The sequence below is a fragment of the Pseudomyrmex gracilis genome, unplaced genomic scaffold, assembly GCF_002006095.1.
Source record: "Pseudomyrmex gracilis isolate BER0280 unplaced genomic scaffold, ASM200609v1 scaffold_203, whole genome shotgun sequence".
Classification (NCBI taxonomy): domain Eukaryota; kingdom Metazoa; phylum Arthropoda; class Insecta; order Hymenoptera; family Formicidae; genus Pseudomyrmex; species Pseudomyrmex gracilis.
In genome coordinates, this window is record NW_018020787.1 from 85,972 (window position 1) to 108,785 (window position 22,814).

At 40.8% G+C, this 22,814-nt stretch overlaps 8 protein-coding genes across 20 annotated transcripts in view; 4 read left to right on the forward strand and 4 right to left on the reverse strand.

Annotated features, from left to right (window-relative positions):
- Window positions 1-151: 151 nt before the first annotated feature.
- LOC109858439 (protoheme IX farnesyltransferase, mitochondrial) lies at window positions 152-2,767 on the forward strand. 2 transcript variants are annotated; one of them, XM_020435693.1, is made up of 8 exons: window positions 152-280; window positions 351-442; window positions 567-683; window positions 768-1,023; window positions 1,152-1,347; window positions 1,511-1,686; window positions 1,750-2,067; window positions 2,333-2,767. In XM_020435693.1, the coding sequence occupies exons 3-8, from the start codon at window positions 606-608 to the stop codon at window positions 2,554-2,556; spliced, it is 1,248 nt and encodes a 415-aa protein (XP_020291282.1). In that variant the 5' UTR covers window positions 152-280; window positions 351-442; window positions 567-605; the 3' UTR covers window positions 2,557-2,767. The 2 variants fall into 2 exon arrangements, with proteins under 2 accessions (XP_020291282.1, XP_020291281.1); XM_020435692.1 differs by lacking the exon at window positions 351-442.
- A 49-nt stretch (window positions 2,768-2,816) lies between these two features.
- On the reverse strand, window positions 2,817-9,511 carry LOC109858437 (tRNA-dihydrouridine(16/17) synthase [NAD(P)(+)]-like). 6 transcript variants are annotated; one of them, XM_020435690.1, is made up of 10 exons: window positions 9,288-9,369; window positions 9,041-9,179; window positions 5,770-6,039; window positions 5,426-5,585; window positions 5,098-5,293; window positions 3,873-4,121; window positions 3,629-3,774; window positions 3,428-3,507; window positions 3,117-3,275; window positions 2,817-3,024 (listed from the first exon to the last, which is right to left on the reverse strand). In XM_020435690.1, exons 3-10 carry the CDS (start codon window positions 6,034-6,036, stop codon window positions 2,866-2,868), a joined length of 1,416 nt encoding a protein of 471 aa, XP_020291279.1. In that variant the 5' UTR covers window positions 6,037-6,039; window positions 9,041-9,179; window positions 9,288-9,369; the 3' UTR covers window positions 2,817-2,865. The 6 variants fall into 6 exon arrangements, with proteins under 6 accessions (XP_020291279.1, XP_020291276.1, XP_020291278.1 ...); XM_020435687.1 differs by lacking the exon at window positions 9,041-9,179 and having other exon boundaries at window positions 9,288-9,511; XM_020435689.1 differs by lacking the exons at window positions 9,041-9,179; window positions 9,288-9,369 and adding an exon at window positions 6,336-6,395.
- Window positions 9,512-9,580: 69 nt separating this feature from the next.
- Window positions 9,581-12,973, forward strand: LOC109858440 (osteoclast-stimulating factor 1-like). Of its 4 annotated transcripts, XM_020435697.1 has the most exons (8): window positions 9,581-9,787; window positions 9,977-10,026; window positions 10,134-10,366; window positions 10,461-10,787; window positions 11,979-12,025; window positions 12,128-12,245; window positions 12,319-12,530; window positions 12,644-12,973. In XM_020435697.1, exons 1-8 carry the CDS (start codon window positions 9,686-9,688, stop codon window positions 12,875-12,877), a joined length of 1,323 nt encoding a protein of 440 aa, XP_020291286.1. In that variant the 5' UTR covers window positions 9,581-9,685; the 3' UTR covers window positions 12,878-12,973. The 4 variants fall into 4 exon arrangements, with proteins under 4 accessions (XP_020291286.1, XP_020291285.1, XP_020291284.1 ...); XM_020435696.1 differs by lacking the exons at window positions 9,581-9,787; window positions 9,977-10,026; window positions 10,134-10,366; window positions 10,461-10,787 and adding exons at window positions 10,958-11,045; window positions 11,162-11,215; XM_020435695.1 differs by lacking the exons at window positions 9,581-9,787; window positions 9,977-10,026; window positions 10,134-10,366; window positions 10,461-10,787 and adding exons at window positions 10,959-11,045; window positions 11,149-11,215.
- A 58-nt stretch (window positions 12,974-13,031) lies between these two features.
- Window positions 13,032-16,156, reverse strand: LOC109858438 (gamma-tubulin complex component 4). The gene is made up of 10 exons (XM_020435691.1): window positions 15,878-16,156; window positions 15,662-15,788; window positions 15,358-15,551; window positions 15,136-15,230; window positions 14,744-15,051; window positions 14,172-14,642; window positions 13,883-14,060; window positions 13,564-13,786; window positions 13,150-13,464; window positions 13,032-13,065 (listed from the first exon to the last, which is right to left on the reverse strand). Exons 1-9 carry the CDS (start codon window positions 15,950-15,952, stop codon window positions 13,216-13,218), a joined length of 1,920 nt encoding a protein of 639 aa, XP_020291280.1. The 5' UTR covers window positions 15,953-16,156; the 3' UTR covers window positions 13,032-13,065; window positions 13,150-13,215.
- A 728-nt stretch (window positions 16,157-16,884) lies between these two features.
- On the reverse strand, window positions 16,885-19,609 carry LOC109858412 (putative odorant receptor 71a). Its single transcript, XM_020435623.1, has 5 exons — window positions 18,580-19,609; window positions 17,850-18,458; window positions 17,434-17,541; window positions 17,187-17,342; window positions 16,885-17,053 (listed from the first exon to the last, which is right to left on the reverse strand). Exons 1-5 carry the CDS (start codon window positions 18,850-18,852, stop codon window positions 16,994-16,996), a joined length of 1,206 nt encoding a protein of 401 aa, XP_020291212.1. The 5' UTR covers window positions 18,853-19,609; the 3' UTR covers window positions 16,885-16,993.
- Window positions 19,610-20,103: 494 nt separating this feature from the next.
- LOC109858407 (probable splicing factor, arginine/serine-rich 7) lies at window positions 20,104-22,385 on the forward strand. Of its 3 annotated transcripts, none has more exons than XM_020435613.1 (4): window positions 20,104-20,313; window positions 20,462-20,818; window positions 20,982-21,762; window positions 21,955-22,385. In XM_020435613.1, exons 2-4 carry the CDS (start codon window positions 20,497-20,499, stop codon window positions 22,358-22,360), a joined length of 1,509 nt encoding a protein of 502 aa, XP_020291202.1. In that variant the 5' UTR covers window positions 20,104-20,313; window positions 20,462-20,496; the 3' UTR covers window positions 22,361-22,385. The 3 variants fall into 3 exon arrangements, with proteins under 3 accessions (XP_020291202.1, XP_020291203.1, XP_020291204.1); XM_020435614.1 differs by having other exon boundaries at window positions 20,104-20,238; XM_020435615.1 differs by lacking the exon at window positions 20,104-20,313 and having other exon boundaries at window positions 20,320-20,818.
- Window positions 22,356-22,814, reverse strand: part of LOC109858410 (dual oxidase maturation factor 1-like) — a 3,034-nt gene continuing 2,575 nt past the window's right edge. For both annotated transcript variants that reach the window (XM_020435621.1, XM_020435620.1), the window contains exon 10: window positions 22,356-22,670. In XM_020435621.1, coding sequence (XP_020291210.1) covers window positions 22,568-22,670 — 103 coding nt within the window. In that variant the 3' untranslated portion in view covers window positions 22,356-22,567. The remainder of the gene's footprint in view (window positions 22,671-22,814) is intronic.
- LOC109858405 (activating signal cointegrator 1 complex subunit 3) overlaps window positions 22,609-22,814 on the forward strand; it is an 18,636-nt gene continuing 18,430 nt past the window's right edge. Inside the window, exon 1 of the mRNA XM_020435608.1 lies at window positions 22,609-22,682. The gene's annotated coding sequence lies outside the window, so the exon portion shown is untranslated. The remainder of the gene's footprint in view (window positions 22,683-22,814) is intronic.

Here is a 22,814-nt window from a genome sequence, read left to right on the forward strand (position 1 = left end):
TGATTTTGTTTATCATTTTATCAAAATTTCAAACGCGAAAATTGCGAACAGTATCGCACAATATGGACATAGCACGAAGTAGAACCATGTGGAGATAAATCATGCGCACTCTTCAGGATATTTCATGAGTGACTGTTTTATCTTTCGGGTTTTCAACATGTTCATCGGTGTTCATGTTGTGGTATTTTTGGGAAAGACAAGTTTGACGTTACTATAATGATCACGTAACGAATAAACATATATTTGCAGTGAGAGTCATAAGTAAATCACATGACGGAACGTGAGTAAAAAATTAATGTAATTAACAAATTACTGTACGTAAAAGTGTCTCTGTTTATGTAAGTTTATAGGTTATAATTAACATCCAGTTGAACATGAAAAAACACCATGTGATGTTGAACTCTTTCATTAAGCACGGAACATTGTACTTAAAGTATTGATTGTAAATATAGAGTAATAATTATTATGTTTTGTGGTGATCGTCTACTTGTTTTGAAAAACAAACATTTTCATTCAGGTAGCAATTGCAACACTCGACTGTTATGTGTACTGTGTTTACATTCTAGGTAAATGGAGATAAGCAGTTGGCACCAAAGAACTTTATCATGTTATTTATTGTTCACCCATTGAGAATCAGCAGGCGCATATCGTGTAATTTTGTGCCGAAATTATCGATCGTCAAAGTTCGTAGCACTGACTAGTTGATTTATTTTCACGAGACATGTGCGCTGTTATCTTCTGATTTTCTAAAGAAAATTGAATTCTAGTATTCCAGTTGTCCGAAGCAAAAGACAACAAGAATATGCGCGGAAGAAGTGGCACAAACGGTAGAAGATAGCAAAGTGCGAGTTGCCTCTGTGATCCCATTGACCTCAGTAATTCCTCTGCACACTAAGGAAAGTGTCACGCATAAAGTTAAAAAAGATCCGGAAAAAGTAAAGGAATCAGAATGGACGCCTATGGTTACCGATCATGGTACACTTCTCAAGCAGTATCTCAAATTATCGAAAATTAAACTGACGTGTACGTATTGGTCGGCTGATATCACTAACGTAGAGACAATTTTGTAATTTAATGTAGATCTCTTGATTTTGATGAGAGATTATGCTATTTTGTGATGTGTACATGTGTACATATAAAATTTCTTGCAGCTCTTGTTGTGGCAACAACCATGGCTGGATACGCACTGGCTCCCGCGCCATTTGACATTTACACATTTGCCATGTGCTTTCTTGGCACTGGTTTAGTCTCTGGCACGGCAAATACAATTAATCAAATTTTTGAAGTTCCGTTTGACGCACAAATGAAACGAACGAAAAATCGAACGTTGGTTTGTGGTCGATTAACGTGAGTTTTTCAGACGCACGTTTTTTTTTTTTTTTGGTTTAAACAACCATCAGTCAGTTATCATACTGTAATTACTGCAGATGGTATTTGATTTGGTCTAAAAGTTTTTTGAACATAATTTTGTATTGAATAATAACCAAAGTATACATGTATGGGTTTCTAGGACTGTTCATGCAGCAGTATTCGCGACAATATCCGGTGTTGTTGGCTTGTCTTTACTTTACCATCAAGTGAACAGCGTGACGGCAATCTTGGGCGCTGTTAATGTTGTGTTGTACACGCTCGTCTATACGCCTATGAAACGTATTAGTATCGCCAATACATGGATCGGTTCTGTTGGTGAGTTAGGTTGTTTTTCTCAATACATCAGAAAAGAGATGTAATTTGTTTTGTAATTTACAGTAGGAGCAATACCTCCACTCATGGGTTGGGCAGCTTGCACCGGCGATGTGATGACACCAGGTGCTTGGATCCTGCCTGGTATTTTGTACGCGTGGCAATTTCCACACTTCAACGCGCTTTCTTGGAACCTAAGACCTGATTACTCGCAAGCTGGCTATCGAATGATGGCCGTGACAGATCCGGGTTTGTGTCGTAGAACAACCGTGAGATACACCGCTGCTCTGACGGGTCTGTGCTACTTGGCTCCTGTATTAGACGTGACCAGTTGGTGGTTTGCACTGACTTCGACGCCACTCAACGTATATTTTCTTTATTTAGGTAAGATTTTCTTCATTTAAATGTGTGTGAGGTTTGTGCGTCAGTTACTTGACATTTGTTTCTTGACATTTCTTTCTTTTACTTAAAAAAATAGCTTTCGCAACAACCTTGATAGTTAAACAATATATGGTTGACTATATTATTGTACTTCACATTTATGTGCACGCTTAAATATTTACAATAGTTGTGTAGAAAAGAAAAACAGAGTAGATATGCTTTCGATTGGAAATTGTTTCATTTAGATTTATAAAATTCTCAATTTTAGCCTGGAGATTCAATCAACATTCGGATAGTGCTAATTCTAGAAAATTATTTCGATTTTCGTTACTGCATCTGCCTCTATTAATGATACTGATACTCACAAACAACAAATATTGGAGTAACACGAAAAAGCAAGACGACGAAGTCAAGTCTCGTAACGAACTAGTGAAGGAAAACAAGTTACTGACCGTGTTAACGTCTGTTACTCCAGCCACGTCGTCTGTGTAGTGATACTTGTAAGTTGGACACGGGATGGTGATGATAGTATTAAAAAAATGGTTGCGATATCACATGTCTCGGATTCGCGAGATCTGCACATTACCTCACCAACTTTGTAACATATTGTGTAAAATATCGTTGTACGATACGTCGCTGTTAGACCGCCGCTTTGTGTGTGGGTCTATGGTGTTAATTTAACTTAATAAACAAAAAAAAACGACATCAGATCTCTTGGAATAAAATTCACAAGAGATGAGAGAGAACGAAACTTAAAATATTGCATAAGTTTATTTAAAATATATCTTTATACACCGTGTCTCATATCACATTCTCGATGCTCTTACGCTTCGCCTCGAAATCCTTCGCCATTTGTCTTCTGGTCCTCGTCCGATTTCTGTGTCCGATACAGTCTAAATTTTCTATATAACATTTGTTCCTACAGCACTGTCGGCACAATTTATACTCGCACTTGAAACCCTATAAATTTGAAATACCGTATTAGAGAACTCTGTTTTTTTAATTGTTAATTAGGATTGATTTTTTTTTTAGAGAGTGATTTAATAACAAACCAGAGGATTCGGACAATCGTGACAGCGATCCGAGCTTCTCTTAGGTACTGACGTTGCTTTGTTCGGCCGGCGTGCTATTCGCTTAAGTTTTTTCGACGATTTTCGCGATATTTCGTTCCCGTCCTCGTCTTTGTATTCCCGTTTTCGTGGTGCACCTTCCTAAAAAGTTCTTCTTGTTATTACTCAAATAATTGTCCTGTAGGTATAGAATGTAAAAAATATTAAATATATTTAAAAACAAAATTACACTTAAAATACACGAAGAAACACGCTATACATATAACATTTGTTGTCGTGATCGTTTAGTTTACCTGTAACTTTTGCGTGTGTTCGTGCGGTAGCTCTCGCACATAAGGTTGACACAACCACGGCGGCAACGTTAAATTATAGTCTAGCAACATCACAGGAAACATATATATATATATATATATACACAAATATATGTATATATACAAACGCGGTACAATAAATGTAAATGACAGTTTTCGTTGATCAGATAAAAATTAAATTACCTGTCTTTTCAGTCTGCCATATCAGACGTCCCTCGTGATAGGGCAAATAACGATCCCTCAAAGTGCACGCAACGTTCTTGAACGCTTCCATCGTGGAATTCGTGGCGAGATCCTCTCTTTCCTTTTGATTTTCTGCTAAACAAAATCTACTCTCTAGTTAAAAGCATGCTGCACATACGTAAAGTAGTTGCAATTCGCGTTGCAATTCGCGATTTGCCGCAGCGATCGAAAGATTAATACGTACACGTGATGAAACAGCTTGAACAAGTGGCCGCGAATGTACGAAGCCGGTGCCGGATGTTGCTCCACGAGTTCCAAATACTCCAACGCGGGTTCCCAACAAGCGGGATAACGAGACTCGAATATGTACGGATTGTAAAGATTCCCCTCGGCCGACATCACGCCATGTACCCGAGTCTCCTCGATACAACGCTCCAAGTCTTGCGTACATTGTACGTTACCGTTGGCGATCACGGGAATTTTTACGGTGTCCCTGTAATTGAGCGTTCAATGATCAAAAGCTAAACGAACGAGCTTTGGCGGAGCGCCTTGATAGGTCGATACGTGGATCAATATTGATCCATTGCGTATGTTGCGCGCACACATACACATACACACACATACACACAATATTTTCCTGAAGACTATGAAAGCAGATCTAACTTCGTATTTCCAGAACACGAAGCTTGCTCGGGTTCTTGCCAGGTCTTCGAGTTGGCAACTCGAAGAAACCGAACGTCCTAGGGTTGTTGTATCTTATATCTCGCACGTCACTAACACAAAATGAAAACACTGTTTTTTTTGTCGTCTCCACAGAGAATCGACGATTTTTTACTTCTTCTAGAGAGTAAAATTAAGGAAATTTGCACGTCGATTTGATGAAAGCATAAATACATCAATTATCTGAGATACTAGTTTTGTTACAACTTGTGTTAATAAGGCTTAATAAAGAAACGATTTGTAACGGCAAAACTTGCGTAAGAGTAATATTTATTGACTTGATAACAATTAAAGGAAATAATTTGTCGTCACATTAGGAACAACAGGAATACAATCACAGCTTCGTTTTTTCTCAATAATTTTTTTTTAGAATTGAACATTTTCCCACATTTTTGATTCAGTCTTTCTTTACTTTCGCGTTCCAACAGTTTCTCGTCGTGTGCGCGCAGTGAGTGAGGACACGTTTGTAGTCCGATAAGTTTGGGGGTAAGAAAAAGCAAGTAAGAGAGTAAACGAATTACTGCAAAGTAGTGCAAAAGCGGGGGAGTGCAAACAGTTTGCGGAAGAAATTAGATAGCGATGAGCATGAGTTTTGAGAGTTTTTTTTTACAAGTTTTACGTTTTGAAGCACGAAAGTTTTAGACTACTTTGTGATTATTAGAGAGAGAGAAAAAAAAACAATTTCTTGTTTGAATAGACATCAAGTAGACAGAGAGAGAGAGAGAGAGAGAGTAGACAGAAATAATCACCTTACGGCTTTAATATGTTTCCAAGACGCTACTCCGGTCAATGGACCTTTTTGCTCTCTCGTACGTCCGTGAACAGTGAGCAAACTAGCACCCGCATCTTCTAGCATGCAAGCGTATTCTACAGTGCGGCTAATTTCTGGGAACACTCTCAATTTACATGTGACAGGTACGCGCAGTCCGTTCTTCAAAGTCGAAACTGTACACACAATAACAAGAGAGTCATTATGATTTTGTGTCGTAAATTTTTTTTTACGACTTTTTACATAAAAAATCGGTTGTAAATAAAGCTTCTTCGAAAAATCGAATGAAGCGTGAATGGCACGCGTACCGATTCTCCTCAATAAATCCCAGTCGTCCTGCAGGAAAGCTCCGTAATGTCCGCGCTTAGCAATCGCTTGCGGACAACCGATATTGATGTCCACCGCGTCGCAATAAGGCTCGGCCAAGCGTGCAGCCTCCAACAATATTTGGGGATCGTTACCGCAAAACTAAAAATCGACACACGAGTTTTGTATACTTAAAATTGCAAGCGATGCTTTTTGATATTGAAATTCCAAATCAACTTCACGCGACAGAGATCAACAAGGATTAAATTTCCGCAACCGCTTCTCTTTTTCTCTATATTGCGTAAAGATTTGTATAAGCTGTACATGTGTGTAATTTAGCGCAGACCTGCACAATAAGTGGACGATCCTCGCTAGTGCTAGCGAGAGCCTCTCGCCTGTACTTGGGATCCCGACAGAACACGGATGAGTGCAGCATCGGTGTGTAACAGAGCTGGGCGCCGTGTCGTCTGCTAAGCAGCCTCCAGGCTAACTCGCTCGCGTCCACCATCGGCGCGACTATGCAGCGCGGCGAGCCCAAGTCCTCCCAAACATTCGACGACTTCTTTATCGGGACGTCATCCCTCTTGTCGGACGATTCCGCGATCTCAGACATTATCTGCACGCATGAGAGGTGAAGCGATTTATATTATTTACGGGAAACGTCGAAACTCGAAGCTTAATCTATTAATTTTCCTAGTGTACAAGAGAAGTTCCCGCGAAGATGAAGTTGTTGCATGATGAAGGTGAAGTGATAGCACACTCTTTTTCGAACATTGCATTGTTTCTAGTGGTAAAAAAAGTAGCGCGACACGACGTATGTACAAATGTACATGTGATAATCGTGTCGGTGTGACACGGGCGCGTTGCACAAGGTGAGAGATCTCTTTAAACTTGGACTAAAACGCGAAGCACCTTTGTGTACGGTGCTGCCGACAAACGTTACTCGTGTAACGGCGGGAAGGCGAAAACGGAATCTGATCGTGTTGGCGATCTCGGTGTGGCCGGTTTCGAGAATTCCGATTCCGGTATCGGCGACAGTTGGGCGGTTTGCGTGACCACGTGCGAGCCGACCTTGAAGCGCGGCCGCTTTCTGGAGAAACTCAGATTCCGTCGGGTGCAGAGGTGGACCTGATTTCGTTTGGACGTCACGGAAGGCGGCATCGGTACCAACACGGAGATGTCTCCGGGATTCGCGGATGTTCGTCTGCTCTTGTGGACGTTACGAGGAAGATCCAGAGACGGTAGTTTGACCGGCGGACGTATGTAATCCGGCAGCGACGTCGCCGGCAGTTCTATCGTGGACGTCGTCGTTTCGACTACGCGCGTCTCGGCGGTGGACGGGGTTAAAATTTCCGTGGAATCGCTCGTTTGCGGAATTATCTTGTTCCCGCAGTGACGAGCGACCCCCGGCGAGGAGATCGCCGATCTCTGCCTCGAACCCTTTCTCAGACGAGTTTGCAGAAAGGTCTGTATCCGCCTCATCGTACCGCAAGAGCGTTTCGAGGTCTTGGGAAGGTTCTCACCGCTGCGACACTTGTGACCGCTTCTGTCGTGATGTCTGCTCTCGGGATAGTTCATGATGGAGAAGCAGCAGGACACCGGCGATGGTGTGGACGACGATTTCGCGTCGATCGATTCCCCGTGATTTTTCAATTCCGCCGTCGCCGTTGTTCGCGAGGAGGAAACCTCGATGGAAGTCTCGGTGGTGTTGGAATCGTACGAGAAACACAGATGGAAGTTCCGGCTGCTCTTCGACAACTGCGACTTGGAACAGACGTCGTTGTTCGCCGTTTCCGTCACGTCGTCGTTCTGCGTTTCTTCCTGATGCGTCGAACGAACGTACACGTCCGTCATCGTAGTCGCCGTACGTCTCGTGGTTGCGTTGTCCCTGAGCAACGGTCTGTTGATGCAGAACCGGGAACAGAGATCGTCCGTGACGCTCATCTGATTGACGTCTTCCCTGTTACCGCTGCACATAGACGTGCCGCACAAACTACCGGACGATGTCGTTCTGGAATCGGCAATGTTTTTCTCCCGCTTGCTTCGCACATATTCGTACGTGGTGAGACCGAGACAGGCGATGTAGCCGTGAAAGAAGCATAGATGTATGAGCAGAACCGCGGCGACGGCTGAGAGCACACCGATGATGGTGATGAGAACAAGCGAACTGGTACCGGTTATCAGTAACGACGGCGACGGTGTGGTCGCGTTGTTCATGTTGTCTGTGTCGTTGTAACTGTCATCTATCCAACGTCTGTTGCCGCCAAATAGATCCGTGTTAACGACCACCAGTTCGCCCACGGACAGTGCGGAAACCGCGAGCGCAATAATGAGCGTCGACGCCAAACACGCGAGAAAAGCCGGATAGTTACGGCCGCCGATGCAATTGTTCAGCCACTTGCAATGATGATCGAACCGCGGCACACACTTGTTGCAAATGGAACAGTGCTTGGTGCGACGTCCGCGTGTCGTTATGTTACACAGGTGACACCGACCGTTCTCGATTACGTGTCGGTGTTTCGCGCGATCGAACTCGGGCACGACTTCATCGACCAGTCGGGCGCGTACTTCCGGATCGGCCGGGTCCAGCAGCAACACCGTCAGATGAGCCAACACGTGCAGCACGAATAGGGCGGCGAACAGAAGAGACAGTACGAACCGCAGATCGGGCAAGAGCGGCGGTGTCGTCAGCAGCACGGTGAAGGTGCCGACGAACACGACGATCAGCAACACCCAGCCGATCACTTGCTGCGGGTGTAACGGCAATTGCAAACCGTGAACGCGCCGGTACTTCCTGTGCTCAGGCGGCACGTTCAACGTGTCCTGCAACGAACAACACCGAACGATCGCGCGCTTTGCACGAATCTCGTTTAGCATTCCCGGCTGTTCTCTTCCTTTCGCCAAGTGTCACTTCGCAGATGTTGTTCGCGCGTTTCCCAAAATGCTTCCGACTTGTATATATATATATATCGGATGTGCGTTTTACCTAATTGTTGTTGTAAATCTTACAGAAGAAAGGCGATACCGCAGTTATTCGATCGTTGTCGTTGTCCGCACAACGACGCCAGCCATGAGACGCCCATGAGGTGAATCGATAAGTCGCGGTTGCCGCGGAAACCGAACTCCAGGGTCGCGACTTCGTCGATCGCTCGGTCACACACGCATGCGGCGAGGAGCGCGGCGACTGCGCGTGTATTTTCCATCGTCGGGAGACGTCGTTGTCTGCGGATATTCGAAGGGAATATCGATTTCCCCTACCGGGAAGTAACGTCCCGGGTGAATTATCGCTCTCCGTTCTCTGATGTTTATCGCAGATTATTACAATCCAACGAGACTTCCTCTCTCGTTGGATCTTTTATCTTTCAAAAGACGATTATCTGTTGAAATTACAATTGTTATTACATCACGTGTACTAAACCGAGTAACATTATTGTTTCTATATAAATTTTATATTTGCGCACGCGTGCACGTGTTGAAACACACACTCGCGCCATACGCATTACAGGTGCGATAACGCGATGATGACATTTGCGTATCGCGATGTAAAATCACGTACGTGAATGTTTTTTTTTTTTTTTTTAAACATTTTTATCCTCCTTCAAAAATTCTCCACTCACCTGATCCGACTGGCAACCGCCCGTGTGGACACGCACACACGTTATCGCGTTCTCCACGGAGATGAGATAAGACACCTTCGCGCTCCGTTGCGAGAGTCTCGCAATGACAATCGCGGCAACAAAAATTATGCAACGTAAACTACAAATTAGATGACGATCGAAATATTCTCTCAATTCGATTGTTCCTTACATCTGGCGCACATTTGCGAAAATAATATATATATATATAAAAAAAAAGTCAACTAACCTCAACTTCTCGTAGAAATTCCGGATCCCTTCAGGTGACAAACGAGATTTCCAATCCCGCTGACATTCCTTCGCGCATTCGATCGATCGATTGACTTCTCTCGTGTTTTTTTACGCGTACGCGATATCGCAATTGCGATGTACACGTTATCTGTTTTTGTTTTTTTTTAATTGCGTTCCGCCGCACGCGTTGCAAAACACTCCACCACGAGCGCACCGCAGACGTGAGACCGCTTACGTCATCTGATTTCGAGAGATGCAGCGAATGCACATATGATGCACGTCTATATACACACGTAGATACACACACGTACAGACGACCGTGACCGTACGCGAAAACATTTCACGTGCGTCTGTCTGTGTTTTTATTATATATTTCTTATTAAATTAAGTAAAAAAATGACTCAAACATCTAGACTGGAGATTAATATCAAACGTCTTCTAACGCGATGCGAGCTAATAGCGAAAGATGATCCTCACAAAGACTGGAAACTCGAGAAGGTTCTTGTTCAACAGCTGTTTAAAAAATGTTGATCCGTTCTAACCTTTACATTTGTAAACAATTTTAATTTATTTAACGAAAAAATGCAAATATTCAAGTTTTTTTGTTTCTCTTAACGAATTTGTTAATTAAATAAATTTATGTGTAAGTTTGTACATAAACAAGTAAATTTTCTTTTTTTGTTTTAGTACATACTTGCACTGGACGACATGATAAAAGAGCTGCAAAACCTACCAAAGTAATGTCATTTTAACTATTTAAAACAAAATTATTTTTATACAAAACATACATATGTTTCACCATTTGATGTGTGTTACATTTGCATCATGGATTTTCTTTTTATAGCAAACCATCTACCGATACAATAACGGACTACACCAAGCGAATAGATTTCCTAAAGGGAGTAATAAATGCAATGAAATTGTCGAATCCGGTGGAGAGAGTAGTTGCCGCACAATTGTTACCAAAAAGTTCAGCTATAGTGAATGACTCTACAAACATCACAACGCAAATCCATCAAAAGACCGTTGCCAAATACAATCAGGAACTGCGTTCAGAATTATTTCACACTAACAAGAGTACAATCAATTTTTTTTTATCTACTTTGATACTAGGTCAGAATGTGTTTCTGTATATTTGTGCTTCAAATTGATCATGCGCGATATGCTGCAGGTTCAAATAAAAATGGTATACGCCAGAGATTGTCCACTTCCAACACCCAGGATGAAGATCTGGATGCCATTCTGAAGTACAATCGTAATCTTCAGGAAAAGATCGCTGAGAACATGCTCTCCATGACCAGTAGCATAAAGGAACACGCCTTGGTGGCAAATGCTGTCATAAAAAAGGACATCATCATGCTGGAAAAGTCCGACAAACTGACCGACGTTAATGCTGTCAAATTGAAAAAGGAATCCTTGAAGCTGGAAGAACATGCCAATTCAAAATGGAGATGTTGGGTGTGGCTTATAATAGCTTTTGTCCTAATTGTATTTTTAAGTAAGCATTTCATGTATAAAACTGATGATACTTCTCAAAACAAAGCAGTTGTATCTTTCTTATATTTAATTTTTAATACAAATTGTTTAAATTTTTACGATACGTATTCTATTTACAGTGAAATTAACAGTGAAAAAAAAGTTAGTAAGATTTGTTGCACTTTTTTTCAGATATGGTGCTGTTTATAAGGATGGCTCAGAAAAGGGTACATATACATTCATGAATATCTCAAGATAAATGTACATAAATGATGTGAAGGTAAGAATTAGAAAAATTATAAAATAAAAGTAATGTGTACAACTTTGTTATATTAAACTGTACCTTACACATGACTCACTATTGATTGTTATTATGATGAAAGTGAATTTACACAGTCATGAGTGTGCTGATAAAGTCACCTGTACTACCTAAAACCACTTGGAAGCCTGGTAAATATATTGAAAAATTGTAATGCGTAATGTTAATAACTTTCTTCGGCATCGCGGATTGTGATGTACAATCTCGTCACACACAGTTTTTGACAGTATTCATCATATACACACATATAAAATTCCAGAAAGATTTCCTTCACTTAGTCTGTTAACAAAACTTTTGATACACGTATTTATGTATATATAGAAGTATATGTAGAAATTTATATGTGTATATATTGTTACTTTCTGTACAGCGTGTACTTAATAATAATTACTTATATATTTAATGTATATCGCTAATAAAAATTCTAATAAAGTAAAATTTAAGGTTATATCATTAATCTCGGTCAATCGATATCGCATTTGATAAATCCAAAAAATGTTTCACGAAGTAATATATGTGCTTATTAATTTATTTACAAAATAAACTAATTCAAGTAAAAATCATTTTTGTTATTAATACGCGAAATCATTTATAATTTTTGTGATTGTACTGTAGGTTAGGAAATAAAAAATAAAAGTCTATTGATTAGTTTTCACGCTACATAGGTTTCTCATCTGCATAAAAATCCTTTTGTGTAATATTGTCTAAGTTTAATATTTTTAATAAAAGTTCTGATAAATAACTAGTTTTGATTTTTAAAATTGTATTAAATTGTTTAGTTCTAAAACATTTCTATTGCAATTTAAGGGAACTTATCTTAATATCTTAATGTTTACTTTTTTATTTCGTGATAATAAAAATATTAACATGATTGTCTTACTTGCTATCTTTAAGGTAAGGTAAAAGTGGTCAGAGCGTTATGCAAGTATACTGCGCAACGTGTGAGTATATAGTTTTATATGTGATGATCCAATTACACACACAAAATAAAACCTTTTATCATAAATAAATCACTACATGTGCGATCATACCTTCTTTTACAGGCGGACGAACTGTCATTCGATGAAGGTGATCTGCTGTATGTTTACGACAAAGATGAGGATTCAGAATGGTGGAGAGCTAAGTGCGGAGATCAGAAAGGACTCATACCTGTCACTTATGGTAAGAAGCACTGTGGAAAATTTGTTTCTTTCTAGTATAACGTTTATATGGTTTTTGTTTTTTTTAATCTTAGTTGAGGAACAAACTCAAGAGATTGAGTTGCCACTGCATGACGCCGCAAGACGCGGTAATCTGCATTTCCTGAAAGAATATTTGAAACAAGGCATATCGGGGACCGGTTTAGATGCGGCTGGAAACACACCGTTGTATTGGGCGGCGCGCACCGGTCACTTGGAATGCGCAAGAGAACTTTTGAATTTATCCAATTCCGCAGTAAACGCTCAAGTAATAGAAAACAGAGAGAAAAAATATCTTTTTATATTAGAGAATTTTGTAAAAATATATTTATATCTTTTGTGTTGTACCTGAAGAGATTGTTTCTCTATTTTTGTTTGTAGAATAAAATGGGCGACACGCCGTTGCACGCGGCGGCAAGTCACGGGCATTTGGAGATGGTAAATTTACTGCTGGAGCACAATGCCGACTCAACATTGAAGAACAAGGACGGTTTCACCGCTGAGGAACTGTCCGTCGACGCGTCCGTCAAAAATGCGATACAGTTGCGACAACGTCAAGGCGAAGGCACGTTCGGGTCGTACGACGACGACGATTACAATGATGACAGCGATTAGAAATCATTTCGCGTGTCTGCGATAAGATAACGCATACATTCTACATATTATAAACGATCTCAAACGCCATTCGACAATTTATAGTTAAGAATTATTCTTTTTATACTTATATATATGTGATATATATTATATAAAATACTTTTAACATTCACTTGTTGCATGAATAAGAGATCCTAGCTTCGGAGGTCCTTGAACAAGAAAAGATTAAATGTGAAAGGTTAAATATATATACATATATATATATATATATTACAAAAACATTATATATGTACATGTTAAGTCTTTTTCGAAGCAACGCAACTTGCTTGCGATTTGTTGCAAATGAATTTGTACTTCCTTTAAACTTTTTTACTGAACCATCTGTTGAAATCGAGTCTCAACAGTAATCGAGCCAAGTGTTCTCCGCTCGGTTGTGCGCGCACTCTGTTCAACGTCTTCGTTAACCAGTCCATCAAGCTGTCGAGAGTGTCGGAGAGTGTCTTGAGCTCTTCTTTCTCGGTCACGAACAGATTGCCGACTTCCCACATGGAAGCTTGCAAGATGAAATCGTCGCACAGTCGTAACAAAAGCTGTATTAATTTGTTCACCTGCAACAAATTTATAAATATTAAGAGAATGACGGAGAATAATTGATACAAAAAGAGAGGGAGAGACACGATGGTCTACAATGGATGATGGAACCTAACCGGATTTCTTTTTTCCGTTCCACTGCCTAGCAAGAATGTCTGCGACATGACGTTAGCCAGGAATACGGAATGCGCTTTCTGTATGTCTTCAAAATTTCGCGTGTTCCTCATATTTGCTTCCATCACGGTGTACTGACTTTCCATCACGTCTACCTGCAGATAATACTGCAAGTTGTCAACAATAAATATCAGATTGTTTCGCAATTGGATCACTCCGATTTCGCTGAAATTTCATGAAAGTTCGACAGTAAGGAGAAAAGTGAGAAAAAAATCTTTTGTTGTAATTCTCTGATGAAAAAAAAAAAGAAATATCATTTACATATTTTTATGATGCATGTGTTCACTCCAGAGATTCCACAAATCGATCTGAGTCTTTTTAACTCTCAGCAAAAAACGAAACAAAGTGTTGTAATCGTTTAGCGCGGCTGGACTAAACAACAGATGCAACGGCCAAACGACTTTGTATTTCAATGTAATCATGCCCCATCCACGTTTTTCTAAGAAAAAAACAAAAAAGAGAATTACACAATTAACGCAATTCAGAGTTTAAAATGTTTCTCTTCTAAATATCTGAAATAAAAATTTATAAAAAGATAAAACAAGAGTACCGTTAGGATCTGCTTTCTCGTTATCGTGAAAATCAGTGTCGTCCGTATCGACGTCTTCGTTTTCGCAAACCGGCACGGGCACCGCGAAAGTAAAACTATCTATGGCATTTTCATCATTTAGGTGCATCTTCCTCAACGCCATTTGAAACGCGAGGTTGATGTCTCGGGACGTGTGACTGGTAGGCGTCTTGTTCAGAATGTGCGCCGTCAGCTTGATGAATTCCAAGAAGAAGTCGCCGCGTCCCATCAGGAAGAACTCTTTCACCAGCTTGAGCTGCTGCATCAGTTGGGCCTCCTCGACAGCGACGTGCCACAGAAGTTCGGTCACGCATTGCTTCAACTCGTTGATCGTACGATCGAATTCGACGATATTGAACACAAACTTGGCCTGGAGATGCTGCAGTTTTCTGAAATACTCGTACTCTTTGTCACCCCACACGGTGTTCTCTGTCTTGGACATCGTGCTAAAATCTGAGAAAGTCTTCATAAATCTCTGGTAAAATGCCACATCGCACAATAATGAGATTTTTAGAGAAACTTTTTGAAAGTCTCATTTTTTTTCACAAAATCACCTTTTTTCTGCCTCGGATCGTTTCCAAACATGATGACCGTCTGACCGATAGTCAGGATCTTGGTTGCCAGTGATGGCCTGATGTAAGAAGGAAGCATGTCTATCTGGACATCGTAGTCCCACATGTCGTCGCCGAAAGTTTTGCTACTCTCGTGCGTGTCCATGTCGTTCTTTTCATTCTCCTTTACAATATTCTCGCAACTCGATACTTTTTGTATGAAGAATTCCTTGTAGGGATCTTCCAGGCGGCCGTACAACGACCAGCTCGTTAGATGCTTGTAGAAAACAATGTGAACGGAATGAGCCATTCTAAAAATTAAAAACAAAAAAATATCAATAAACGTGATAATTGTAACAAATGTCGTTACTTTTTTTTTTAAATAAATTCCTCACAATTCTAAGGTAGAGTTGATCTCGGGTATGCCAGTGTGCATGCGCTGATGCAGACATTGCAGCAATTTGCAACCGTGAAGTTTCTGTGTGCGAATCTGAAGCAGAGAAGAAATTGATACATTTACAAATTAACATTTAATCGATCTCTGTCTATATTTCTTTTAATAAAATTTAGTCAAAAAAAAGATTTCTCTTCCCTGAAAGAGAAAAGTATATAGTTACCTCACTGATAATAGAATGCAGAAGAGAAAATAAACAAGAATACTTGTCGACGTTGCAATAAATTAATGACAGAGGTGTGTGGCTGTTGTTCAAAACCGTGTTCTCCAATTCAACTATTTCCTTCCTAAATGGCTCTAGTGCTTGATCCATTCCGTCGCACAGAGCGCGTATATACAAACCAGGAATTGTATACTCTACAAGATCAATCAGTTATTTGTTTATATACAATAAATGTGTGTACAAACTGTATATAGTGGATAAAATATTTTCCATCAAAATCTCTTATCAAATTGTCATTTGAGACCATTTGCATCCTCGCTGCAGACCGCGTGTATAAAATCTCTCACAACATTGCAGGCCTTTGCAACGTCCAATATTTTATTGAGCAGCGCTTGTTCTCCGGGATGTAAATATTTATCCAATTCTATAGACTAAAAAACATTTACAAATTTCAACACATATCTTCACGCTTTTATATAATTTTTCACATACGTTAAAATAATAATAAAAATATATTTACCTCTGTTTCTCTTTTTATCATCTCCGACGCACTGGTTGAACATCCCCAGAGGGACAATAAGATTTCGTGCAACATTTTTGGAAATATCCAGTGTCTTGATGCAACGAACAGGTTACAAAGACACGCATGTACACGTATAATTTATTTTTAATTGTTCTTATCTATTCTTTTTCTAACTGAGTTTATTATTATTTTGTTATAAATTTTATTGTCGCATACATACGAATTCTCGTGTAGAAAGCAATTCAAATTTGTTTGTCAACATTCACAGGAGTATCAGCTGAGTTTGTACTAACTTTGAAAAATGACAGGTGCGGTGGCGCCACACAAACACACAGATTTGTAATTGGGTGCGTTCAGACAACTCAACAGTTTCACAACGGTTGAGAGATAATCACTTCTGATTGGATCATACTTTTGGAACCGCTTCAGATTTTCAAGAATAGTCCTATCATAAGTGATGATCTCTCAACCGCGTTGAGTTGTCTTAACGCACCCAATCACTTCTGATTGGATCATACTTTTGGAACCACTTCAGATTTTCAAGAATAGTCCTATCATAAGTGATGATCTCTCAACCGTTGAGTTGTCTGAACGCAACCCAATCACTTCTGATTGGATCATACTTTTGGAACCGCTTCAGATTTTCAAGAATAGTCCTATCATAAGTGATGATCACTCAACCGTTGAGTTGTCTGAACGCACCTATCGATACTTTCGATTAGGATCAATAGTCTCGATATTTTAATTTTCGAGAAATAACTCTTCGGCGTGGACTTCAAGAGGTTGACGCGTCAGATAAAGTGAAAGAAATTCGCGGCAAAAAGTGTATAGACTCCTGGCGGTGTCTTCTCCGCGAACAGAGGAAGCGTATTCGCGAGGACGCAAGAAAATGGGTTACAGGAGTTAGATAATAAGGAGAATTAGTTTTATCACGTAAATAAAAACGTGTTCCGATCTGCGAAAACAGATAAGTAATCATGTATGTAATGTTCGATTGTTGGCTATCGCTCTTAAGTTTTGTAACAATTCTATATAGGTAGTGGTTGCTATATTTTATTTACACTAATTATTATATGCAATCTTTAGAAAATAATCCGTTCGCAACTCTCATCCTCACTGACGCTCATCCAGAGATTGCAAGAGGAAAAAATAAGACATGGCGGTATTCATCATCTGATAACAAAAATTTCGATTAATCAGCAGTGATTAAAACACAACGTGTAATTTATCATGGGCAAGTATGTTGCGATAAAAGGTTTAAAAAATACTTGGTTGTAAAAAAAAAAAAACGCTCTTAAACACTCACGTTGGTGAACATGTTGACGTTCACTGACGATAATTTTAACGCCTTTAACGTTATCGGCTTCTGCATCATCGTTACGATAACGTTCGTTCTTACGTGACGATCGAGACTGACGTTCAGCCACTCGCTGAAATATATTCCCTCACGAAAATGCTCGCTCTGATGAGAATTGTACATTTTTTATGCGAAGAACGATATTAATTTGGGAATATGAGAGAAGATGTTTCTTCTCGAAATCGCGATAACTTACCGCGCTTGTGACGAAGCTGCCGAACCACGCATAGGTGAACGTCTGCACTAGCTTCAGTCCTATGTAAGACGCGAACAGAAAGACACGACTGACCGTCATCTCCGTAAGCTGTTGTCACAAGTTTTGAAAAATTCATAATTCACAATTGTTATTTATATAAACAACATACACGTGTATAATTTTTCTAAACATTATCGCTAAAACGCTCTATCACGTGTTTGCGACACATGGCGTCGTGAACAATTTTAACGTTATTGGTCCTGGATTTAGTTTCTGAGTCGTCTCGCGCGTTTATCTATTGCGTCGCGTCATGTAGTTCTTATTATTGCGCTTTTAACTCGCGATTAGTTTCGAATTACGATCGCGCATCTATTCCCGGAGCTTCCGCATAGATTTTTCGCGGATGAAAACTTTACCATCGCCTCGAAGATCAGAGTGCACAGTAGCACGGCGTTGGCGATGACCATCCGAAGAATAATCAGCCCCCAGACGTCCTCCAGTATGCGGCTGCACTTGACTATCTGACGGTGCGTTTGCACACACTCTCTCAGAACGTTCGCGAACACGTCCTTCGGTCGCGGGTTCGTCAGATTGTGGCGCATGGCGCGCAGCATGGAGGAGATCTGAAACGCGTAGAATCCGAAGAGAGCGTCGACGCTGCCGATAGTGAACATCACCCACCAGAACGTGACGCATTGATACGCAAGATGCAGGTAAAAGACGAAGCCGCCGTCGGTCGGGACGGACCACGGGAATTTCGACGGCATTGGCAGTCTGTACCTCTTGGGCTCGGTGTGATGTACGATCTGACGAGCTACGTTGATCAAAGAAGGCAGAACAAAGAACACGGTTGCCGACGCCAAAAGGGAGGACAAGATGAAAGACAGTCTGTCGAACTTGGTCAAGCTGGCGAACATAATCGCTCTGCATTCCCGATCGCGCGTCATCAGTTCCCGTTCGACGAGGTCGTTCAGCGTCTCGTGAAGTTCAATCAGCTTCTGGCGTTTCACCAAGAAGCAGGCGGCCTGCGAGAAGAGATTTCGCTTTACCGAGATTGAACTTCCAACAGATGATCGGCGACTTAGAACTTAATACTGAATAATAAATCTCGCAAATTAGATGCTAATTGTGATTTTTTTTAGGTACCATCAGGGCGGGCGTGATGATGCTGCTGAACAGACCGAGGCATTTGGACAGAAGCACCAGATTGTCGGTATGATCGCGACAGAAGTTCAAGATGAAGACGGACTGGCTGAAGCACGTGAAGATTACAAAAAAACCCGAGATGTACGAGTTGATCACGGGACGTTTACGGGATTGCAGAACACCGCCGATGTGGAGCATACGGTGAACTCGACGGGTGTAAGCGCGATAACGCTGAAGCAACGAAGCGTCGCCAGCCGCTTGTTTCCCGCGCATCTGGTAGTTCGCGATCGACCGAAATCGAAGCGGAAATAGAAAGATAACGAGAGAAATTTGCAACGGGAAGACGCAACATGCAATATTGCTGGGGAAATTGAGGAAACAAGCAACGCGCGATATTATATTGCTCGCTCGCAGAGTTGCGTGCGAGCACGCAAAAAATGAACGGGAACAAGTTCGAATCTGCGCTTCCGGAACGGTGCGATTTGGCAAATCACACTTCGCGGAAAAACGAAACGACGATTGTGCACGTGAGGTCGATAATTCGCCAATTCGAACGCCATTTGAGAAGGAACGGAATTTTAACTCACATCCTGGTGAAGGTAGTTTATTCGCTGTCCTCCCTTAAGTGATGTGACAGAGAGTTCTCATGTGGCTGTGAAATATTGATGGCTGATTAGAGAACGCACGTCGTGCGGCTCGCGATAGTTGCTCGCTCCCTTGGAAGTAATCGAATTAAATTGATAGTTCGGACAACGGCGAAGCAGGCATCGGTCGCGTTCCGCAGAACACAATCACATGTTGCGCGCGATCGTTTATGATTTTCACGATTTTTTTCTGCTCAACCGAGCGCAAAAAAAACTTTCCCGACAGTTGAAAAATATCACATGAACTGTTACGGATGCGCTAATCGCGTTCATATAAAACAATTGATGTGATTGTCACGGTTTATGTAAAAAGTTGCATTTTTTTTAAGAGATAAATTTGTAATAGTGTAACAAAATATATATTGCGCGAAATAGTGTTTTGATAGTACGTGTGTTTTTAAGGATATTTTATTTAAAATATTTTTTAATAATTACATGTAAAAAAATATATATATTATTTTTATAATAATTAAATAATTATATACATATGTATAATTTTCATTTAAAAAACTTTCTCGCTGAAAATACGACAGTACGTGTGTTTTTAAGGATATTTTATTTAAAATATTTTTTAATAATTACATGTAAAAAAATATAGATATTATTTTTATAATAATTACATACATATGCATAATTTTAATTTAAGAAACTTTCTCGTTGAAAATAAAGAAATTTGGACTGTGATGCAATAAATTGCAATTTCATGTAATTAGTTGTCTGATTGTTTTATGTTTTGCAACAAATTGCAATAAATTGCAATAAATTGCATCATGAGAGATTAGTATACGTAATAAGTTTAAATCGCACTTGTAAAATCAACTGATTAAACTTGCGTGTGTTTGTATTTATATTTCGTTCGAGAACGCGGTTACCTTTCAGTTCACCCACTGCCGCCAACCGCATGCAACTGCTGTGTAAATGATTGTACAACTGTACAACGCAACGCCGTTCTCGAAAACGAAAGAAGCCAAAAGCCGAAGGAAGAATGTGGCGGTTCTAATGTTTTTATCGTATAGTAAGTAAAGTTTTTCAACAAAGTGTTTCGTCCGCGAGTTTCTTTTGAAAAGAGCTCGAGAAACAACAACAAAAAGTGAGTTGGTAAAAATTCGGTTCGACACGTGCACGAAATACTGTGCGTGTGCGAAATCGCAGCGATACGACATAACCCTTCATATAACCTCTCTTTGCAAAAGAAAAAGATCTTCTTTCCCTCAATCGCGCGTTTCTTTTGCGAACAGAATTGCGATAATTCGTCAGAAAGCGAGCGGTCAGAATGGCGGTTGGTTCGACGAAAGTCGTTCAGGTGACAAATATCGCGCCTCAAGCCACCAAGGACCAGATGCAAACGTTGTTCGGATATTTGGGCAAAATCGAAGACATCAGATTGTACCCGACGATTAGGGATGTTGCCGTGCCAGTTCAATCTCGCATATGCTACATCAAGTTTCACGATCAAGGATGCGTTGCTGTTGCGCAACATATGACCAATACTGTCTTTATTGACCGTGCGCTGATAGTGATTCCCTATCAGAATGGTGACATTCCAGACGAACAACGTGCACTAGAGCTCACCAATAATGGTACAGTTGTTCCAGGTAAGGATTGCACACAGGTTGTTAATTTATCTGTTTTTAATTGTACTATGTTGTAACAATATTTCTGATGTTACTTGAACTATATAATAATTATTATAAGGCAAATGTTCTTTCTTTTTTTTATGTTTACAGCATAGAATAATTTGGCAATTCTTTCTTTCAGGTCTATATCCGTCAGAACCAAAACTACCGCCAAATGTTGTGAATGCTATCGAGGGTATCCCGCCAAATCACGTGATCACTACGATGGATCCTAAGCTGGAGGCGAATGGTCTACCGCCTTATCCACATCTGCCGGGTCATCTGGATAGCAGACGCATCGAGGAAATCCGACGGACGCTCGTGATAGCGAACCTAGACGCATCGGTGAGCCCCGAACAACTGTTGGACTTCTTTGGCAACAACAACGTGGAGATCAAGTATCTGCGTATGTGTAGCAGAGACTCGGATACCGAGCACTACGCGCTGGTGGAACTGTCGGAGCAAGGAGCTGTGGTTTCGGCGTTGCTTTTGAACGGCAAACAACTAGCTGATCGTCCGATCAAGATTTATCACTCGACACAGGCGATTGCTAAACCGGAAGCAAAGAGCAACGAGGCCGCTCAAAAGGAAATTGAGGAAGCGATGTCGCGGGTGAAAGAAGCGCACAATCTCATTTCTGCTGCGATTGATCCGATGATCGGTATGCTGTCCAAGGATAAGCGGAGCAGAAGTGGATCCCGCGGTCGCAAATCTCGTTCGCGCAGCCGCGGTCGCAGTCGACGCTCAAGATCGCGCAAACGGTCGCGTTCACGCCACCGACGCTCGCGTTCGCGACATCGACGTCGATCACGCTCACGCTCCAAGAGATCACGATCGAAGGATCGTCGGCGCAGCTCGCCATCACGACGCCGCAGCAGTTCTCGTAGTCGTCATCGTTCACGTAGCAGATCACGACGATCGAGGTACGATTGAACAGTTTTTTTTTTTGTTTTTTTTTCAACTTTTCTTTGAAACATCTATTACATAAAAATAAGTATTTAATATTACATGATGCAGTGTTAATGTTATAAAATGCAGTAGGAGTAAATTTCTGTATGTATTCAAAACTTTGTGCAACACAAAACAATTCTAACTGATCTTTTATCTTGCTGAAGATCGCGACGATCGCCATCTAGGTCAAAAGAGCGCAAAAAGAGATCGCCGCGACGTCGTAGTCGCTCACGTTCGCGCAGCAAGCGTTCGAAATCTAGATCCAGACGATCGCGTTCCAAGTCCAAGTCGAGATCCTCCAAATCTAAGTACTCGGAGAAGTCCAAGGACAAAGATCGAGAGAGACGTAGCAAGGACAAGTCGGACAACGGCAAGAAGAGCGACAGCGATCGCGAGAAGAGCAAGGAGAGAAAGAGCGAGAAGGACGGCAAAAGCGAGAGGGAGAGCAAGAGCGAGAAGAAGTCCAGCAAAGAGAAACGGTCTAGCGACAAATCGGAGTCCAAACAGTCGGAGGAAAAAGGAAGATCGGAGAGCACCGACAGCAAAGACAGAACGGAGTCTGATATCTGAAATATTGACAATATTTATTGTCTTTATGCAACCACACTGTTTGCAGTCTCGTATATTTTTCAGTTTGTTAATTTTTATATGTTAACAAGTCGTCATCCCATGTACGTAATGTATCAGTTACAGAGATGCAGAGCTGAAACTTGCATCAAACTTCATTCGACGGGTCCGTTCGTGTCAATGACGGGACGTTTGTTGTGTCGATTAGTTTTATAAGCGATCCTTCACTCTCGTCTTTCTTGGAATAGGCGGTGGTTTAACAGCCTTCGTTCCCTCTTTCTCGTGCGTTTCCGACAAAAACGCATTTGTGGATCTTGAAAAACAGGTAAAAAAACAAGTGATGTATGATTTAATGTGTAATGGTTAGTCAAATCAAAGATCTTTTGATTGTGTGCGAGTCTAAGTCGCAAACAAGGAAAATTTTTTTTCTTGTTTTTTTTTTTTTTTTTTTTTTTTT

Excerpts from the sequence above, each read along its gene's own strand:
- LOC109858439 (XM_020435693.1), top strand. The coding sequence starts at position 606 with ATGTTATTTATTGTTCACCCATTGAGAATCAGCAGGCGCATATCGTGT. Across the intron at positions 1,348-1,510 it reads TTGGTTTGTGGTCGATTAAC|GACTGTTCATGCAGCAGTAT; the intron begins GTGAGTTTTTCA and ends ATGGGTTTCTAG. Across the intron at positions 1,687-1,749 it reads TACATGGATCGGTTCTGTTG|TAGGAGCAATACCTCCACTC; the intron begins GTGAGTTAGGTT and ends TGTAATTTACAG.
- LOC109858407 (XM_020435613.1), top strand. The coding sequence starts at position 20,497 with ATGGCGGTTGGTTCGACGAAAGTCGTTCAGGTGACAAATATCGCGCCT. Across the intron at positions 20,819-20,981 it reads TAATGGTACAGTTGTTCCAG|GTCTATATCCGTCAGAACCA; the intron begins GTAAGGATTGCA and ends TCTTTCTTTCAG. Across the intron at positions 21,763-21,954 it reads AGCAGATCACGACGATCGAG|ATCGCGACGATCGCCATCTA; the intron begins GTACGATTGAAC and ends ATCTTGCTGAAG.
- LOC109858440 (XM_020435697.1), top strand. The coding sequence starts at position 9,686 with ATGACTCAAACATCTAGACTGGAGATTAATATCAAACGTCTTCTAACG. Across the intron at positions 10,788-11,978 it reads TGTCCTAATTGTATTTTTAA|GTAAGGTAAAAGTGGTCAGA; the intron begins GTAAGCATTTCA and ends GCTATCTTTAAG. Across the intron at positions 12,531-12,643 it reads ATTCCGCAGTAAACGCTCAA|AATAAAATGGGCGACACGCC; the intron begins GTAATAGAAAAC and ends TTTTGTTTGTAG.
- LOC109858438 (XM_020435691.1), bottom strand. The coding sequence starts at position 15,952 with ATGTTGCACGAAATCTTATTGTCCCTCTGGGGATGTTCAACCAGTGCG. Across the intron at positions 15,052-15,135 it reads ATCAACTCTACCTTAGAATT|AATGGCTCATTCCGTTCACA; the intron begins GTGAGGAATTTA and ends TTTAATTTTTAG. Across the intron at positions 13,787-13,882 it reads CACATGCATCATAAAAATAT|CGAAATCGGAGTGATCCAAT; the intron begins GTAAATGATATT and ends ATGAAATTTCAG.
- LOC109858412 (XM_020435623.1), bottom strand. The coding sequence starts at position 18,852 with ATGCGCGGGAAACAAGCGGCTGGCGACGCTTCGTTGCTTCAGCGTTAT. Across the intron at positions 18,459-18,579 it reads TCATCACGCCCGCCCTGATG|GCCGCCTGCTTCTTGGTGAA; the intron begins GTACCTAAAAAA and ends CTCTTCTCGCAG. Across the intron at positions 17,542-17,849 it reads CTCTGATCTTCGAGGCGATG|CTTACGGAGATGACGGTCAG; the intron begins GTAAAGTTTTCA and ends TTGTGACAACAG.
- LOC109858437 (XM_020435685.1), bottom strand. The coding sequence starts at position 8,300 with ATGCTAAACGAGATTCGTGCAAAGCGCGCGATCGTTCGGTGTTGTTCG.